The 21815-nt window shown below is 37.1% G+C and overlaps 1 protein-coding gene across 1 annotated transcript; it reads left to right on the forward strand.

The window, feature by feature from the left end:
• Positions 1-1914: 1914 nt before the first annotated feature.
• PSAF (photosystem I subunit F) lies at positions 1915-2952 on the forward strand. Its single transcript, XM_079041658.1, has 2 exons — positions 1915-2439; positions 2559-2952. Exons 1-2 carry the CDS (start codon positions 2063-2065, stop codon positions 2866-2868), a joined length of 687 nt encoding a protein of 228 aa, XP_078897784.1. The 5' UTR covers positions 1915-2062; the 3' UTR covers positions 2869-2952.
• The last annotated feature ends 18863 nt before the right edge of the window (positions 2953-21815 follow it).

A 21815-nucleotide genomic window follows, 5' to 3' on the forward strand; every position in this document is an offset into this window, starting at 1 on the left:
TAGGGGTGAAATATTCTTATACCAGTTGAAAGATACCGAAGGAGTCGGAAGGGACTCGACGAGTCGGAAGGGACTCAGGGAGTCAGAAGGGACTCAAGGGTGAAATAGACCCGTATATGATATAGTATGATATGTATGTATGATGTATGGTATGTGGTATTTGGGGAACTCAATAAGCTTTATGCTTATGGTTTAAGTTTATGTTTCAGGTACTTCCGGTTCGAAGGGGAATGACCCGACTTGATCGCAACGCATCCACATGTGTTTAGCATTTTTACGATTTTGGGATTGTACTCTGATAATTCTTTTCACATTGACATACTTTTGATGGTTTGATATGAATATTTGATGGATTTTAGTTGACTTAAAAATGAAATTTTTACTTATGATTTTTGTGATGTTACATGTACACTGTTGGATTTTACTATTATGGTTACCGAATAGTAAAAATTAGAATAAAATAGTAGCATACCACGATATGGATTGCAATGGAAACAACACAAATCTGCATAAGAAGAATATAAACTTAACTTTTGATAGAGTAAATTTACATATGTTATAACACAATAAGAAAAAATTAAAAACAAAAAAAAAAACTAACTTGGGGCGAAACCCAGACTCTTTTACTAGCTAACATATAAATCATAAATTTAATTATAAAATAAATATATAAATCATAAAATTAAATATAAAAGAAATTAAGGTTGTGTTTGGCGCATCACAACTAGCTGATAAACCAATTTATTTTTCGAGCTTTTTTAAATTGTCATGTTTAAAAAGCCAAAAAGTAGCTTATAAGCTAGTTTTTTAAAAAAACTATTTAGACTCTCTTTTTATAAGCTTTTTTAAAAATTTTCAAATATATCCCTTAATTAATTATAGAAATACATTTTTTAAATGTAATTTTATGTAATTTTATATTTTTTTAGCAAGTTTTACCAAATTTTATTTTTTATCAGTTAGTTTTTCAGCTATCAACTAGCTTTTTATTTAATAGCTTGCTTTTCAGCTGTCACCTAACTTTTCAGCTAGTACGTTAAACATATCATAAAAGTGGCACAATAATTTTTTTAGGTAGAACATGGACTAAACACACAACAAATTTGATATTTAAGGACTTTACAAATGGAATATCGGAGACTTTACAAATAGAATATCCGACTTAAGGACTAAATGTGCAAGTAACACAATACCACCAGGACCATTCATGCAGTTTACTCCATAACATATAAGTAGTACTCGTTGAATTAATTAATCTTAAAAAAACCTTAGATACCGTGGAATCCACACGACTACAACTATCTGATCAATATTATAATGAGACGTATATAGAGCTGAACGCCTGAAATGGTTGCCATTGAACATTCAAGGCTTGTGGGAATCACACAACTCTCAACTCCCATCATGCCCTTGCTGATATTTAAATAAGAAAAACATAAAAAAATCTAGATAAACATTAGTGTTAATATAATTAATGAATAAAAAATTGTTTTTAATTAGAAAATATTATTGTTTTAAAAATGTGTCATGAATGTGTGATGAGACACTTGTTTTTTTTCCGCATAATACTACTAAAAACCTATTAAAATAATGGTATTTTGTAAGTATAAAGTTCAGTTATTTATCTTCATATATTATATTTATAAAATAATGGTATTTTACGAAAAGGAAAATTCGTTATCTATTTACAATATTAATCATTATTATTTTAAATATTTTGGCATGACTGGTTTTCTGTAAAATGTGGCTATCACCATGATGAAAAAAGAGTTATTACATATTTTTTTTAAACAGAAACCATTAAACATTTTATTATAAATATATATTTTCTAAAATAAAAAATGATTTAAAAAATATTATTTTGCATGATCTCTTCAACAAAATATACACAATGGATTACGAGCCACCCACAACCACTAACAACACAATCATCAACCAATAAAAATCATCCACCTCATCTTCACATCTTATCCAACGGATTCCACTCCACCATCCATTTCTATTTCTTCATACTAATTCCATCATCATTCTCTCAAGCATTTCAACAAACAGATCGGAGGAGATGGCTTTCACAATCTCCACAAGCTTCTTCCAACCGCTCGAAATCTCCAAATCCTCGCAGTTCGGATCCAAATTGAAGGTGATCACCAGTAACAACATCGTCTGTTCTGGTGCCACCGAAGACAAAAGCAATGAAAAGGGATCGTTAAAAGCTTGGTCGGCAGCTCTCGCTCTCTCTTCCATCTTGGTTTCGTCGACTATCCCGGCGCTTCCAGCCTCCGCCGACATCTCCGGACTCACTCCGTGTAAAGAGTCCAAACAGTTCGCCAAGAGAGAGAAGCAGTCGCTCAAGAAGCTTGAAAGCTCTCTCAAGCTTTACGCCGAAGACAGTGCTCCTGCACTTGCTATTAAGGCTACCATGGAAAAGACGAAGCGCAGGTAAGTTCTGTACATTTTATAACAACTTTTATGTTTCTTAAGTTAGATTTCTTACTTCAATTCGAATATTAGCACAATCGATTTCTTAATTGGGGATGAAATTGTTTGTTTGCGTGTAGATTTGACAACTATGGAAAGCAAGGATTGTTGTGTGGATCTGATGGGCTACCACACTTGATAGTGAGTGGAGATCAAAGGCATTGGGGAGAGTTCATTACACCAGGGATTCTGTTTCTGTACATTGCTGGATGGATTGGGTGGGTTGGAAGGAGTTATTTGATTGCTATTAGGGATGAGAAGAAGCCTACAATGAAAGAGATCATCATCGACGTTCCATTGGCTTCAAGTTTGGTATTCCGTGGGTTTATTTGGCCAGTTGCTGCTTATCGTGAGTTGTTGAATGGTGAACTTATTGACCCATCTGTCTAACTTCTTTGCTACAACTTTATATGTATCTAATGTTATGTATCTTGTGTTTTTGATTTTTGTTAAATTTAAAGGACAATTTCGCAACTTCAAGTGTACATTTTTTTTTTGTATTGATTGAAAGTTTGGAACATTAAATAGTAGTTTTGAGTGTCCATAATCACTTCGAATAGATTGAAAGTTTGGAACATCAAATTTATTTATGACATCTTTTTTTGGAGGAAGATTTTAAGTAACTCAAACACATAAGAAGCAAGCTTTTAAGGCGTGTTAAGCTTTTAGTTTTTAGTTTATAAAATTAACTCGAAAAAGAACAAGAAAAAACTTCGGTTTCTATCTTTTGGCTAACTACTTACGGTTTCAAAAGTATGCATTTATTTATATCGAACACTCATATATAGTGAAAACTATAGTTTTTGGTTCTTGACACTATCAGCTTTCAACTAGTTTTAGGAACAAGTCCTAAGCAGTGCTAATGTCAACTTTTATAAGTAAATATAATTTCTTGAATAAACCCCAAACATATAAAAAATACTTTGATTTATATATATATATATATATATATATATATATATATATATATATATATATATATATATATATATATATATATATATATATATAAAAGAGTTCCAAAACAGTATTATTCAGACAAGATTGCAAAGATACAAATAATTGTAGATATTGAATATGTAAAAGTTCAAGGGAAAAGGAATAACACACGTAGTTGTAGTGTTTGACTTTTACACTGAGAGTTTAATCAACTTCCACGATGATACCCTCTTCCTCTCCATCAGGTTAATATTATAATTTTTGTGATTGATTCATTAAAGACCTTGAATCTTTAAAGATAGACTTGAAACAATATGTACATGATCTACAATCTCAACTTCAAAACTCTAATGTAAGAGATCTATATGGATCTAACTCACACTAAACTCAAATACCTACAACACAAATATAATTCCTACATCAAACCAAGATAATACGTGAAACAATTTTAACAAAACTGTAGGTGCACCCTATTTAGTCAACAATAATTCTCAAATTCTGGTTGGCAATCTATACACATGTCAAAGTTGAAACAAGTTTGCATAATTTTCAACTATAAGCTTATTACGAACTTTCAAACAATTTACCTCAACTTATACCGCTTTCCAAGAGCAATCAAGTGAAATAGCACATGACCATGTAAGAACTATCACAAAATTTCTATTACTTTTAACTTTGGAAACAAAATCTAGCTTAAGAAACCAAATTAAACGCATCCAAATTTTACTCTATACTATATATTTCAAACAAATATCCTAGAATAATTCTAACACATAAACACATATATCAATTAGGATTTACACAAGAATCCTAAAGTTATATTTCAAACAAAAATGGCAAGTATGTATCACCACGTCTAGGCTCTAGCTTCGCTTGAATACAAATAATGTATTTGTAATTACTATTTAGAGTAAATTACACGAATGGTCCCTATGGTTTAGGGTAATTTACGCGTTTGGTCCCTAACTTATTTTTTTAACTCGAAAGATCCCTATTGTTTGTTTTTGTTACGCGTTTGGTCTCTTTCTTAACTAAAAAGACTATTTTGCCCTTGATTTTTTAATTTATTTAAGTAAACACATCTCCAACCCTACTCCCGTCGCCTTACCTTACATACCCACCATTTTTTCCTATTTAAATAATTGTCTTTTTAGGTAAGACAAGGACCAAGCACATAACAAAACAAAACTGTAAAATTAGTCCTTGTGGTTTGCAAAAAACTTTGGATGGGGCCAAAAAAAGTTTTCGACTTCCAAAATCAAGAATTTTCTGTGGTTTTGGTCCTTGAAAATTTGAAATGACTATTTTGCCCTTATTATTTATTTTTTACATTTTCTTTATTTGTATTAATTGTTTTATAATTAAAAAAAAAAGCAAAAGAAAAAAGAAAAAGAAAATGGGCCTAGAAACCCCACCCCACCCTATATTTCTTTCTCGTGTTCTTTCCTTCTTCATCAAAAAGACGTCGACTTTCAGATCATCTCCATGTCTCTCACCCCGTCGAGAAGCCCTAATGGTCGCCACCCCTTCTCATCGGTGAGTATTTTACCTCTTATCGCCTCCATTCCCCCTCATTCCTAAACCAGTGCATTTACGTCTTGGAGCTCGATACCTGCCTTAACCTTAATGAAGTCGACAACGTTGAATCTGGTAACAAATCCGAAAGCTTGAAACATTCTAACTTGTGGCGGCATACTCATCTCTTTCCATTAGCCGCCAGAATATTGTAGGGTTTCAATCCAGATTTTGACTTTGTGTCTTCTGCAAATTTCGAGGTTGGTTTAGAATTTTTATTTTGATTTTCTGCAATTCTTGTTCATCATCGTGTTGATCATTTTCTGCGATTCGTGTTCATCACTGATTTTGTGTTTTCTGCCTACTCATGGAAGAAACCCACTAAGACAAAAATTTATGGACATCACAGGTTTTCTACAATGGTTTTTAAACATGGATTTAGCGAGATTTTATCATTTGGCTACTGTTGCTCGATTTGTGGTTATCAAGAGCTTGAAGAGTTCGTGTTGGGATGCACTTTGACTTGAGGTCCATCCGGGAACTGCCTCAACTTGTGATTGTAACACCTTCACCTTATTCTTCCTGTTTTGATTACAAAAATATTCTATGTGGCTCTTCTGAAAAATCAAATCTTGTATCAAGAAATCGACCCTTAATGACTTTCGATGAATGATAAACTCATTGAAGAAGAAGGTTGTTGCAGGTTTTGGGTTTTTTGTTCATATTTTTGTGTGAGTTTTGATTTGCTGGTGATGTGTGATGAAGAAGAAGATGGGAAAGAGAGTCAAAATAAAGAGGGGGAGAGAAATTGGGGTATGGTGGACAGGAGGTGGGTGAGATTTATTTTTTATTTTTTATTTTTTAAATACCAAAATAAATAAAGAAAATAGAAAAAAGAAATGAAAAGGGTAAAATCGACTTTTCAAGTGTATTATGGACCAAAAACACAGAAAAATCTTGATTTTGGATCTTCCATGCAAGTTGGAAACTTTTTGGACCCTATCCAAAGTTTTCTGAAAACCACAGGGACCAATCTTGCAGTTTTGTCCGCATAACAAAAACAAACAATAGGGACCAAACGTGTAACAAAAAAAACAATAGGGACCTTCCGAGTTAAAAAAATAAGTTAGGGACAAAACAATCAAATTACCCCAAACCATAGGAACCATTCGTGTAATTTACTCTACTATTTACTATTCTGCGTACAAATAATGTATTTACATTCATTTTTTAGACAGCCGGGTGTGGGCAACGCGCATTCCGCGTTATCTTACGTGGCAAGCGCCTTTAACGGCGCCATAACGGGGAACACCGCCCCAGGTGCCCGTTAAAGCGCGTTACGCCATTAGGCGTTATTGTGGTAACGAGTCGTAACGCCAAAAAATGTGACCATTGTGCAATTTGTTCCGTTGAAAAACGGTAATATTACCGTTAATCGGTGAAATGGAAAAAAAAGTTTACTGCTTAATTTAATATAACTATATCAATACATATATCTCATTTTATTACACTTTTATTCCTCTATATCTATCTCTATTTCTCTATATCTATCTCTATTTCATTCAAAACAAAAAAAACCACTATGGACCAAAACACGAATACCCCTCCTCCGAAGACAAACACATCCACTCCATTAGGTTTTGCGGGATATGAGGGATACATGAACCTTCTAAACTCCCAAAACTCACCACAAATTCCATATTCCGACAATTTTTTCAATCCCGCCTCACCCCCACTACAATTCTCTACCTCACCATTTATGCAACAAAATGCAAACATTCAACAAAACCTTTTTAACACATTCGGTCCCATGCGCCAAACAGTCACACAAACCCACACCCACGCAAGAACCCGTTGTCGAGACCCAAGCCGGGGGTAGTCAGAAAGCATCGGGAAAAAAAGGGAGACCAAAAAAGAAAGGGAAAGAGGTCGTTGTCGGGACGGACGAAACGGAATGTGACATCCCCAATTTCACGGCTAGAAAAGACCGATTTCGTTTATGCTTTTTAAAATAAAACCAGAGTAATCATTTGATTGAAAGTGTTGCGGAATTTGTTCCCAGAAAAACATGATAAATATGTTATCAAATCATTTCTGAAGAAATGTATTTTATTCATTTAAACCACTGGGATGTCATTGTCAATACAAAAACATAAGCATAAACAAAACTTACATTCATTTACACTAGTGATCTACTTCTCTTTTTTAATCTCTCAGTGTAAAGCAACATCGTATCGATACCTGTGATACAAATAAACTGAGTGGGTCAGGCTTGGGAGCCTGGTGAGCATATAGGGTTTTCAACCCACAATAAATAAATTTATTATGTTTAAACATCAAACAATCAACCCAATTACCCAATCCCCATTATCTCCTTTATTTATTAAGGAGTTACCCTAAGAATCATCTATCACTCATTCCTAAGGAATTTTCCTAAGGAATAGGCACGAAGTCCATCGCTGCCCAAGGTTTATACTACAAGCACTAACAAACATCGATCCCCACATACTGATCCTATACATTGATCTTACTAGATCTAGCCTAAAGGATCGATATGAACAACCAACTGACGAAACTGCTTCGGAAATTTCCTAGCAGCAAACGAGGATCGATAAAGACATCAAATGAGAGGAATGGAATAAGTTTCACCACGAACCTTCGTTCGTAAAAGAAAGAACCACAAGACAATTAAGTCAGGGGTAGTTATCAATGCCTAGCCGTGGTCCGAATATCGTGAGGTATTTTACCCCCAGACTCACCCTATCCAACATCGAACTTTGCCTAGCAGTGATCTGAATATCGTGAGGTATTTTACCCCCAGACTCACCCTTTACGGCATCGTGAACGGAAACGCTGACTCATGAAGCTCGTCCGATCACTTCATAAAAGAAACGAAGACTCCAAAGCTCTTCAAAATAAAAAGTATAGGGAAAAATACTAATAAAGTACCCCCGTACGCTCCCGTACCCCGACACGTATTAGTGTCAAAAAGAAGAAATATCGGATGAACACATAGTTCAAAAACACCTAATGAACATATAGTTCGAGAACACCTTATGAACATATAGTTCAAACATACCTACCGGTTACGAGTCTGCTAACGTTCCACTGGACTATCTAGAGTAGTCTGTGGTCGTTGTCTATACTCTGCTAGATGACTAGATCATCTTAAACATCGATACCTCTCATCAATTTTTATTTCATCACACATCATCTAATTCATCTACCCATGTTTTACCCAACATATTTGTAGATAGAAATACATATACAGTTTAAAAACCTGTATAAATCATTCATTCATCATCCATCTCAAATAATTAAGCAATATATATTCACATAGCACGTATTTTATATAAAATACTTCATATCTATGTGTAAGATGAAAGTGACTATACACTCACTTGATTTAACGATAATCGGGCAGCACTTCGTTTCCTAAAACAATCGTTTTCGATAAAACCGAGATGTTTTATTGAAAACCGGGCCCTGCAAGGGTGGAGCTTCAAACCGAAAAGATAAATTTCTCGGGCTTCTTGGGAACTTCGGGACGTGTTTCGCGTGTTGGAAATGATCTCGGGGTTTCAGGGGAAGTTGAAATAAAAGAAAATTTGATTTAAGGGTGAAAAATGAGAATTTTCCAACTTTAGCCGGGAGGGTTCGCACCCTCCTATTTATAGCATGCGAGAAGACTTCGGCCGAAGGAAAAGAGGAACACGCGTCGGACTCGCGAAGGCTGCACGCGTCGGATGCGAAGGCGAGGCACGTGGCTCGCTTCAGACCTGCCACCGATGCGAGGCGCGTCGTCTTCTTACGGGGCCGCACCTCCGGTCGAATCAGCACGTGACACCCGTTGGCAGCTGCCTTCGGATGACGCATCAGATTGGACACGGGGCAAGATCCGGACGAGGGTGACGTGGCCGAAGTTGGGCCATGCGATATTTCTCGGATTTCGTGTTTTTCTCAGTTTTTGAGCCAAAACTTCTAAAATCCATAACTTTCGCATACGAGCTCCGTTTTTCACGTTCTTTATATGCACACGTAGGTAAAGTTACGCTCTACAACTTTCGTTTAGACTCCGTCGGCTAATTTTGACTTTAATTTTAATATTATTATTTTTAACAGATCGGGACAGGAAATCCGTTAAAAATTCATAACTTCTTCATCCGACGTCCGTTTTCATCTGTCTTTTTACCGTTGTACTTTATTGACGAGACCTTCGATTCTCGTTTAGGTTGTGTCGGCTAAAAATCACTCGATCTAAAATTCGAGTTTTTAGCTGTCTACTGCTAAGCTGAAACTTAGAAAAATCATAACTTCCTCATACGAAGTCAGATTTGGACGTTCTTTTTATACATACTCTTGGTTTAACGAACACTACGACTTTTGTTTAGATCACCAAGGCTAAAAAGTAGTTTATCAAAAACTCACTTTTTACGTCATTCGGCACCGTGCCGGTTTTGTCGTGAAACTTCGACAGGTCATAACTTCTTCGTTATAACTCGGATTTCGATAGGTCATAACTTCTTCGATGCTCATTTTTATTCTTAATTAATTAAATCCTAATAATTAAGCACAAAACACATAATAATCACATAATTCCTCTTCATTTCTTCAAAATGAGCTACAAAGGTTGACCTAGACTATTTCATCATCATTAATGCCTAGCCTAGGAACACGGGCGTTACAATTCTCTCCCCCTTAGGATGATTCCGTCCCCGGAATCACACATCAGCAAACAAATGCGGGTAGCGAATCATTATGTCACTCTCCGTTTCCCAGGTGAGATTTGGCCCATTCGCATGTTTCCAACGCACAAGCACTAAATCGACCATCTTGCGTCGCAATTTCATAGTCTTACAGTCAACAATTGCCTCAGGTTCTTCAATTAACCTCTTGTTTTCATCCAACCTTAATTCAGAAATTGGAATTATGTCGGGCACATCTCCCGTGAACTTCCTCAAATAACACGCATGAAAGGTGTTATGAATACCCTCTAGTTCTTCTGGTAATTCTAGCTTGTAAGCTTGATTCCCAATTCTCTGAAGAACTTTAAATGGTCCAATAAACCTTGGACTCAACTTTCCCCTTTTACCAAATCTTATAAGTCCCTTCCACGGCGAGACTTTAAGTAAAACCGAATCTCCAACTTCGAATGATATCGGTTGTCTTTTCTTGTCAGCATAGCTCTTTTGTCGATCTTGAGCTGCTAACATCCTTTCCCTAATCACTTTCAACTTTTCAGCAGTCTGATGAACTATTTCAGGTCCCATAAACTACTTTTCCCCAGCTTCCAGCCAACATGACGGCGTTCGACACTTTTCTCCATACAAAGCGTGATAAAGTGCCATCTTGATGCTCGAGTGGAAACTATTATTATAGGAAAATTCTACTAGAGGTAAGTGTTCATCCCAGTTTCCTTGGAATTCCAGGGTACATGCTCTCAGCATATCCTCCAACGTTTGAATTGTTCGTTCGCTCTGACCATCGGTTTGCGGATGGTAAGTTGTACTCAAACACAACTTGGTACCCAATTCCTCTTATAGACTCCTCCAAAACCTTGAGGTAAAACGGCTGTCACGATCTGATACAATTGTTAACGGAACACCGTGAAGCCTCACAATTTCCTTCACATAAGAATTCGCAAGTTTATCTATAGACCATTTCTCGTTGGCTGCTATGAAATGCGCACTCTTAGTGAAGCGATCAACGACCACCCAAATCATGTCGTGACCATTCCTTGTTCTGGGCAGTTTAGTCACAAAATCCATGGTGATGTCTTCCCATTTACCCATGGGTACTGGTAAAGGTTCTAAACTCCCATACGGTTTCTGATGGTGTGCCTTAACCCTAGCACATGTTACACACTCGGCCACATACTTAGCAACATCGAGCTTCATCGTCGGCCACCAGTAATAGGGTTTTAGATCCCTATACATTTTTGTACTGCCAGGATGAATCGAGTACATGGTTTTGTGAGCTTCTTCCATCAGAAGGTCTCTTACTCCTCCTGTCTTAGGTACCCAAATCCTATCTTTGAATACCTTCAGTCCTTGACCGTTAAACACTAACGTTTTTCCCAAACGTTCTTCCTTTCGGTCATTTTTCTCTAAAGCTTCCTCTTGAGCTTTCTTTATACTTCCCACAATTGTCGAGACAACTTCAATTCTCAACTCTCTTGGCCTTTTCTTTTCAAGGTTTACCTTCCGACTGAGAGCATCAACAACCACATTTTCTTTACCAGGGTGGTAAAGTATCTCACAGTCGTAGTCCTTGAGTAAATCTAGCCAGCGTCGTTGCCTTATGTTCAATTCCTTCTGATTAAAGAGATATTGTAGACTCTTATGATCAGTGAAAAGTTTGCATTTAATGCCATAAAGATAGTGCCTCCATATCTTTAAGGCAAATACTACCGCTGCCAACTCCATATCATGAGTATGGTAGTTCTTTTCATGCTCTTTCAATTGCCTCGATGCATACTCTATCTGTAACGCCCCGTTTATTTAAATAAATTAATAAATGTAAGTCCCAGATTAATTTGTGAAGAATTTAGAAGTTGGGGATTTAAAAGTGTCAGTTCCGGATTAGTCTTGAAAGTATTAATGAAGGAAGGAGCACGTGGTAAATTATCGGGACTTAAGATGGATAGATTATGAGAAGCAAGGGCTAAATGGTAATTCTGGACTCCATTGTAAAGAGTTTTGAAAGCCAGGGTTTAAAAGGTAACATATGGACTTTATTTGAAGAATAATTTGTAAGGAGGGGCTGAATTGTAACTGTGGGACTAGATATGAAAGAAATTCCGTGAGCAAGGGTGGGAAGGGTAAGTTGTGGCCCTGGTTAGAAAGAAAAAGAGAAAGGGAGGGCCGATCTTGACATTATGGCAAACTTTTAGTGGAGCCGGGTATAAACCTTCACCACCGGCCAAACCCTAACCCTAAACCCCCCTATGCAGCCGCCACCCTCACCTTATTCAACCCCCTCCCCCCCCCCCCCCCCCCCCCCCCGTCCCAGCAACTGCCTCCGTGAGGCCATAGTAGGATCGTCGGCGACTCCATGCGACTCCGCTGACGGAACGGGAACGACCATTCGAGTGACACTGGTTGCTGCCGGCGAAATCAAGGATTGCTAGGCCGATGTTCGTCCGATGGGTGGTGAGAAATCGAGACAGTTGCCACTCGCGGTTGTTTCCGGTGACGAATAAAACCCCCAGCTCCATCCGCCGCCGCTGGCTCACTCCTGTTTGCTCCGGTCATCGTCGCCACCCCGAAGGGGCTGTTGTGTTCGCTATCTCGCTGCTGCCGTGATCTTCCGCCGCTACGCCGTCGTGGCTGCCGTTTCTTCCTTTTTCCGCCGCCACTAGCCACCGTGAGAGGTGGCTGTAGGTGTAGTTTTGGGTGTGTATTCATGTGTTATCACTGTTCCGACAGTTATGAGATTGTATGTGTGTTTGTTTAGCCGAGGTTCACGGAAAATCCACCACCACCACCGTGAGGTGGTGACTGCCGCCAAGCACCGCCGTCGGCCACCATGGTGTGGCTGTGTGTGTGTGTGAGTTAGTTAGTGTGTGTGTGTGTTTATGTTTGGATTAAACATTGTAATTGTAATTAGTTTTGGTTAATAATAAAAATAATGATAACCACCACCGTAAGGTGGTGGCCGTCGCCGTGAGCCGCCACTGACCACCACTACCCGAGGTGGTAGTGGGTGGTGCCCCACTAGCAAAACCCTATTGGGCTTAAGGATTAGTTTTGGGCCTATTGGGCCATGTTTGGGTGGAAACCCTAATTAGGGTTTAGAAAACCCTAATTGAGAGTATTTGGGCCTTAGACTTATTTGGACCCACCTTTGGGCCATTGGGATTAGATTGTGCATTAAGCCCAAATTATTCCATATCATTGATTTAGTAGAGTAAAGGACTTAATGGATTAAGTCCTTAATGGGTTAAGTAAGAAACACTTAACCCTAATCGTCATTTTATGTGAAACCCTAGTTTCACTTGGGCCTTGAGTTGGGCTTTTCGATTGGGTTTTGGTAATTGGTTTATTAATGGGCCATCCAAGAATAATCAAATGGACTAGAGTAATTAGTTGGGCTTTAGGGTAATGCCCATATAAAGGATTGGGCCCAATTTGAAAAATTGGGCCATTGATGGGCCATAGTTTGGGCCTAGATGGTTGTATGATATTGGGCCCTTAGAATGAGACATGTTGGACTGGACTGAATAATTGGGCCTTAAGGGAAGTCCATGTAGAGGTTTGGGCCCAATTTGGAAAGTTGGGCCATATGTTGGGCTTTGATCCCTAGTTGACTTTGGGCCTATGGATTGGGCCTTGGGCTTGGGTAAGCCAAGCTAGGGGTAACGTAGTAATTATCCAAAGTATGTATTTATAGTTATGTAGTGGAACCCAATTATTAATTGGGTGTTATTTTGATATTGACAGATCGGGAATCTGTCATCCAGCAGCTATGGTTTTGTCAGCAGGACTTCAGCAGTGTGAGGTGAGTTTCCTTTCAGTAGGAACGGGTCTACGGCCACAATGTCGGCCCATTTAAGTTAGCAGTAGTTCCGGACTTCAGTCCGATGCAGTAGTTCAGTATGCTTGGTGTCTTTGTGATACAGGCATGGTATGTGTTATGTGTTCCGGACTATGGTCTGATGCAGTATGCAGTATATGTGTTCATATTATATGTCATGATCATGTTATGCTATGTTCAGTCAGTTCCAGACTTCGGTCTGATGCAGTAGTTCAGTGTGCTTGATGTCTTTGTGATTCAAGTATGACTTTGTGTTATGTGTTCCGGACTTCGGTCCGATGCAGTATGCAGTATCTGTGTTTATGCTAGTAGTTATGATTATGCTATGCTATGTTCAGTCAGTTCCGGACTTCGGTCCGATGCAGAGGGCAAGGCCCTGGTTAGTTCCGAACTTTGGTCCGATGCAGTTTCCAGACTTCGGTCCGATGCAGAGGGCAAGGCCCTGGTTAGTTCCGGACTTCGGTCCGATGCAGTTTCCGGACTTCGGTTCGATGCAGAGGGCAAGGCCCTGCTTAGTTCCGGACTTCGGTCCGATGCAGTGGGCGAGGCCCAGTATGTGCTTTACATGTTATTGTTGTTGGGTTATGAGCATTCTAACACTCCTAAGTGTACATACAACCCTAAATACCTTGGATCTATGTTTTCTCTATTATACATACAATTATGAACATCCAAGGTATTATCCTAATCTAGCATACAAAATAATAAATATAACAAGATAGAATACATACCTCTTTGATGTAGAATGTCTTCATGAAGCTTGAGTGCCTAGTGCCCCAAGTGTGACACCTCAAATGGTTCACACAACACCAAATACACTTGGAATAACTTGAGAGAAACTTGAACACTCCTTGATATCGTCTAGCCCTCACACACACATTAGTGCCCGATTTCTTGAGCCATGGGATTCTTTTATATGGTGGCTATTAGGGTTACACCATGTAACTCATAACTTTACCCATTCCTTATGCTCCATGGATTTTAACCTCCATGGAGTATCCATGGGTCACCCCATGGACTTAGTCCAACATAAGTAATATTGGATCACAAGCCCACATATATAAGAATGAATGATTTACACAATCAACCCATATATTTAATTAGTCTCCTTTTGATCACTTAATTAATTCCAAATTAATTCTTGATCAAAACTAATTAAATAACCTTATTAATATATTAGAACTTATAATATATTAACCAACCTTAAGTGTTATTTCTCTCATTATAGTCTATCCAAATGCATGATGCCATGCAACCCAAATGGACCATGCCGGGTCGGGTTAAGTCTTACCAATTATAGTTATGGACTTAGACATTAATCCAACAGTCTCCTACTTGGATAAGTCTAAAACTATTATTGCGTATGACTTCAGGAACCGATCAGCAATCGTAGCTCTCAAAAGCTTCTGTCGAACTCTGACCTTGTCGATGAACTCTAACCTTTGTCAATGACTTGTCCATTAGATAAGGGATCATATATTCCTCCATTCTAGATATCATATGGACTGAGACATGGATTATCAATCATTTTCTCTGTCCATTTGTTGTTTCCCGATTTCCGATTCATGATGACTGACTGATTGAACAAATCAAATCAGTCCTGGCTTGGCCAAGCACTCACATGTACCATCTTTAAATCATCGAGGGGCCCACATATATCGCTTTTATCCCGAAAGTAAAAGGAATGGATAAACTTCGACTCATATGGCTTGTTCTACTACTTGTTGAATCATACACAAAGGCACGTTTTATAACATCGAGTTACCAATGCGTTTTCGTGCAATCAATGTATAACCAACTCATAGTAACAACTCATATCTCTAGGTTTGAAGAATATAAGATATTATCGTCTCACGATCACTCGTGATAAAATCCATGAAGTGATTCAAATGAGCGCGGGTTGAATCCAATACTCAGAACTTATAAGCACTCATGAGTGTTGTAGCACCACTTTGTCCACCAACTTGGACCTCTACAACCCAACCCACGACAGTCTTGATTCATATCTACTTCCAACATGTGACCGACTGTGGATGGTTTGAATAACTTAATCATTCAGGAAGAGCGACTTAGTTATTCTGGAATTCAAAACATGCAAAGCGAAACACAAGAATAAATGAATCAAATATGGTATCAAACCCTATGAATATAAATAAACACTTTTATTTATCACCATACTGATTACTCATTATTCATTGTTTCGGTTTTATCAACTTTATACTTGAATTTAAAACAATAGTTGTCCCATGCTCCAAGCATGTACACTATGTTTTCTAAACACTAGTCATGCCATACACCAAGTATGCATACTATGTTTGTCTATGATCTTTACTTTGTAAAATAGATCAATTGAACATCACTCCAATGATCCTCTTTTCACAGTCCCAAATCCTTACTGCAAATGCAAGAATTCCAAATTCATGCTATTTACTGAAATTTGTTAGATTCTAAACTTATATGCATTGATCCTCTTAATGATTATGCACGAAGTCAGAAAGACTTGACAACAATCATTACAGAGCATTCCAAAGGAGATCAGCTCCTTCGAAACATCCTTCTTTCATTAAGTTTCCTAATCTTACACAGATTGAATAATTTCTAACTTTGAAACATTTCCATATTCCATTTAACTATCACTTCTGAACAAGAGTTGCCTCCTTACAGATTATGTCAATATGGTCCTTCCAGAATTAACATTATACTTCCAACTGTCCTTGAGCAACCAATCTTTGGTAAACCTTAGATTGTCCTCGACAATTGCTTAATCATTTTAGTCATATCCAATTCTAGACCTTTTCCCTTCATAATGCCCCAGGCATTTGGAAAATTTTAGAAAGGATGAATATAGCACATGTAATCGATCCTATATCTGAAGCATATGGGACACGATTCATGATGTCTCACATAAAGACTAAACCAGTCTTTTGCTATAATATTTCCATTTCAATTTGCCAAGTTCTCAAAATTCAGATTATGAAAAGGGATGCCGTAATCATAATCGAATTTTAGAACGCAAATAATGGACCCATATATAGAATTTCCTTATGTTGAGCCATTCCAACATGAAATTCATATATATATCCTTGATTAAATACGATTAAAATCTCAATCTAAGCTTTTAGAATTGAAATGAAGTATAATTTCCTCTCCCTTAATTATAGTAAAACAACTTTTTCAACCCCTGCAACCTCACGAATTGAAACTTTTGTTTTCTATAATTAACATTGCTAACTTGCAACCTTTGTCATAATTATCATGCTCCCACTAACATGATGATTATTAGCATAACACTTATGCTCCCACTAGCTTTGACATGTACTCAGAAATCAGCTGACTTTCTTACCAAAGTTCAGATTTCTGATACTAGATTGTTTTGATAAAACTTTATCAAAATCATACACCTCTCTTAGATAGCTCACATGTGTGTCTAAACAATTTTAGAACTATGAAAAAGGATTCCGTAATCATAGTCTCAATTGTTTAGACCTTTGCCACTTCTCACAAGTCCATGTTAGTGTGCCGGTAAACCACACACGCTCCACTAACGACTTTGAGAATGCAAATATCACAATTGCTATCTAGCTAAAATCTACTTAGTGAAAGTGTTTCCTCACCATCATTTTCACGAATCGGAGAGAAACCTTATGACACTTAGATTTAATAGTGTATGTGTTCTTATCCATGTGAATTTGTCAAAACCATAATCACAAGACAAGGTTAGTGACAAATCCAAACTCATTTTGATTAAACTTGTGCAATCTTAAATTCTTGCCATTTGGCAGCTCAGGTGCCTGCCATTGCTTCCAAGTAGTTGTGCAACCAATTGAGAACTCTCAGAACTCCTATGCAAAGCCAACTTGAATAGGCACAAAAATTTCAACACTATAGGTTATAAACCTCAAGTCGTGTGCTAGTGAAGGACTTTAGGTTTTATTCTTGATTAAGTCTTGAAACTTTCATGAGCTTTAAGACTCCCACTGTCCTCTTGACATATAAGACTCCCTTGTCAAATATTCAAGAGATAGTGCGGATTCTTTATCAAGACTAACACTTTACACAATTGGCCTAAGTTGGTCTCTGTTTTATCCAAAACATCACAACTTACCAATTTCAAATGTACAAGAGTAGATAACCTTTTACTCTTACATTTGACTAGTGTTAACAAACCCTCTTTAAGATATGTCACTCAAGTTACAATCTTAGAGTATGACTCTAAGAATTGTTTTGGAACGAAGTATGACTCATCTTTTTGATTTAACCATTTCAACAATTCATGACTCCTCTTCTTAGTCATAAGAATGCACTAAGATGACTTTAGAGGACCAATTGTGATATGGTATCTTAATCATTAAGATGATCATAAACATGATACTAAAGTACTCTCCCATCTTTTCAGATTTGAGAAACTTTTATCTTTCTGCCATACTTTGATTCTTCTTATTCATTCTGTCTCACATTGAAACTTCTCCAATGCTACAGACTTATACTTAAACTTATAAGTATAACCATATTTACTGAACTTAAGTAAATCATGACGAATAGTCTTCTTGATCTTTTGTGGTGGACTTGACCAGTGCACAAGAATGTGTACTCGATCCCTTAGTCCTTTCCTTATTCACATAAGGAATTAGTCTTAATTTTCCAAGCTGAAAGCTCTCATTCATCATACTATACAACTTGCATGATTCCAAGTTTCGGTCCAATTAAACCTTGGGTGATGAGAATCTTTCCTTATTTGGTAATATTAGACACTACCACAACCGAAAGAATCAAATCTATTTTTCCAATATTGCTATCAATGGAATCTTATAAGCAACAACTTTTCACAAATGCCATTATAAGGATACTTAAAACAAATAAAATCAAAACCTTTTTCTTTTATTTTAAAACTTTGCGGAAAAACTTATCCTTACAATCCATATGAAAACCTTGTTGTTATCTATTCCTAAGCAATATAAATATCATAACTCTTAAGTAATAGCCCAAAATTCTGATCACCGAACCATGCGATTGAAATCCATCTTCGCGATCAGAATCAGCATGTACTTAATAGAGTTAGACAATGGACTTTACCTGAAGTAGAGCCAAACTTATTGACTTTAACATCCTTAGGCAGCTTCGTAACCAATGCCCTTTCCTTTGGCAATAGTTACCTATGTACCCTTGATAATGGGACTATCTCAGACTTCGCCTCTCTCTTTACCATTGGGTCAACCGAGTTGACTATGGCCGATCCCTTTCCATTAGGAAGAGAGAGCTTTACTGGATATCCAATGTCATCATTGTCAATGTCCATAGCGTTTTAGGAAGTTGATCTTAGCAAATAGATAAGATCATTAAGGGTCTTGTCTTAGTCTGTTTCATAGGATTCCCAAAAGAACTCACTATGTGACTTAGAAAGTAGTTGAACCACCAACTTTCTCAAGACTTTGACACCCAACTCTCTCGGCTTGTCAATATGTGACTACATCTCCAAGATGTGATCACACCTAGACCTTGCCTTGCCAATAGGGCTTGAGTGACCTTAAACTTTTTAGGAACTTGTGGGTTAGGGAGAATAATTGGAGGAGGTGAAAGAAGTATGATATCCATGGGACATCATCTTCATTTAGGAAAGCTTGTTTCAAGAGATTTGGGAAGATCATAAATGTCTAGACCAGACATCTTTTTGTGAGATATTCAAGATAGTTGATTTAAGGTCCTTAATATGACACCCAATATGAAATATTAAGGCTAGGACCCAACAAACTATTTTATAACTTAGAAGAGGGATGCCGTAATCCAAGCTATAAAATATTTGAAGGTAGATGAATGACGATTCACCAATTTCCACCATGAAAAAACGAAATAATTTATTAGGTTTTAATTGGATTTGAAAGTCCTAGATCTTTGAGATTCATTGAACTGTTCAAAGGCATGTTTCAATCTCGAGTGTGCCCTTCAGGTTTTCTGACTGGGATGACGAGGATCACAAAACAAGGTGTGAATAACCATGCAAATATACTTGGTACCCTTAATATTTACCCCTTAATTAGTGTGCCGGTTAACCACACACGCTCCACCGATACTATGATAAATATTAAGTTACCCTTTGCCTATCTTGTTAAGTCCAGGTTAGTGTGCCGGTTAACCACACACGCTCCACTAACGACTTAAGCAAAGTGCAAAGTGTAATTTCATGGGTTAGCACCAAATTCACATTTTCCTAAGTAACTAAGATGGGGTATTAATAAGAGTTTAGTTACTTAGTATTTATCATTAATACTTTTAATGAAAAGAGAATTATAGTCCTTGTCCTACCCGTTCGGCTAACGACCCTCCACCAGTCAAGGAAGCGGTGGGTGGGAGTGGACACCCATTAAACTGCCATTTTATAGGCAGTAACCTTATACCCCCCTTATAGACCGGCTTCGTGAATGAGGCCTACTAACGGTAAGACTGACTTTACTCTTATACATATATATAAATATTATTAAATTATAATATTATAAAGTATAAGGGTTGAATTTTAACTTTTAAAATTCTAAGGGCTAACTTGGAATTAAAGTATTCATAAGTGAAAACTTTTCAAATTCCAAAACTTGAGGGCAAGTTTTGAAACTATTCAAAACTAATTAATTCCATAACTTATGAGTTTAAAGTAGTTTTAATTAAAAAAAACTCTTCAAGTTCCATAACTTGAGGACAAGTTATGGAAGACTTTAAACTAATTAATAAAAAAAAATAACTTTTTTTTATTGTAACTTATGGAACTAATTAAGGTTACACTTTTTTTAATTTAATGAAGAGACTCTTGAACCTCCATAACTTGAGGACAAGTTATGGAGTCATCAAACCATTTAATTAGAACTAGACTCTTCATTTTGTAACCTTTGCCAACTTTTATGAGTTTTATGATTCTTAAATGTGACTTTTCAAATAACTTGAGGACAAGTTACAAAAACACACTTTGGAATCAACTCTTAGATTAAAATGGATTCAAAACAACTATTTCACACAACTTTTTCTATTAATCTAAGAACCTCATAAGAACAAGATAACTCAAATCATCAATCTTCAAGAAATTAGCATGAACATACAAACTAATACAAATCTTGAAATTATGATAATTATCTTAGAAATTGGATTAGCATGAACATTACCACATCAAAAACAAGTTTATAAGTCCAAAAACATCTTAGGGTAATGTTCCTAGTCCAATTCCAGCCAAAACAATCGAATATATGCATCCAACTCGATTTTTCAGCTACTTTTGCAAGTATAACAAGAAAACAAGCCTAGTCTCTGATACCACTGTTGGGTTATGAGCATTCTAACACTCCTAAGTGTACATGCAACCCTAAATACCTTGGATCTATGTTTTCTCTATTATACATACAATTATGAACATCCACGGTATTATCCTAATCTAGCATACAAAATAATAAATATAACAAGATAGAATACATACCTCTTTGATGTAGAATGTCTTCATGAAGCTTGAGTGCCTAGTGCCCCAAGTGTGACACCTCAAATGGTTCACACAACACCAAATACACTTGGAATAACTTGAGAGAAACTTGAACACTCCTTGAAATCGTCTAGCCCTCACACTCACACATTAGTGCACGATTTCTTGAGCCATGGGATTCTTTTATATGGTGGCTATTAGGGTTACACCATGTAACTCATAACTTTACCCATTCCTTATGCTCCATGGATTTTAACCTCCATGGAGTATCCATGGGTCACCCCATGGACTTAGTCCAACATAAGGAATCTTGGATCACAAGCCCACATATATAAGAATGAATGATTTACACAATCAACCCATATATTTAATTAGTCTCCTTTTGATCACTTAATTAATTCCAAATTAATTCTTGATCAATACTAATTAAATAACCTTATTAATATATTAGAACGTATAATATATTAACCAACCTTAAGTGTTATTTCTCTCATTATAGTCTATCCAAATGCATGATGCCATGCAACCCAAATAGACCATGCCGGGTCGGGTCAAGTCTTACCAATTATAGTTATGGACTTAGACATTAATCCAACAAGATTCGGTGCAGCACTTGCGGGAAACTACACAAGGGAGCCTTTCCTTTCAAGGGTTTGAGTAAGTGTAACCCTGAGTTATCCTTGGTTTGTGTCTAAATTATATTTTCAAGAGATGTCATATGCCAATTGCATGCCGAGAAGCATTAGCAAATAGTGATAGAGTAATTCCCCAGATTACGGGAGTGGGAAAGTACAGCGTCATCTTGGTTTATTCCAAGACTGAGGAGCAGCACAAGAAGCACCTGAGGGAGGTGCTAGAGACTTTGAGGAGGGAGAAAATTTTCTCAAGGTTCTCCAAT

This window comes from Lactuca virosa, chromosome 4 (genome assembly GCF_052849685.1).
Source record: "Lactuca virosa cultivar CGN04683 chromosome 4, Lactuca_virosa_CGN04683_v6, whole genome shotgun sequence".
Taxonomy (NCBI): Eukaryota; Viridiplantae; Streptophyta; class Magnoliopsida; order Asterales; family Asteraceae; genus Lactuca; species Lactuca virosa.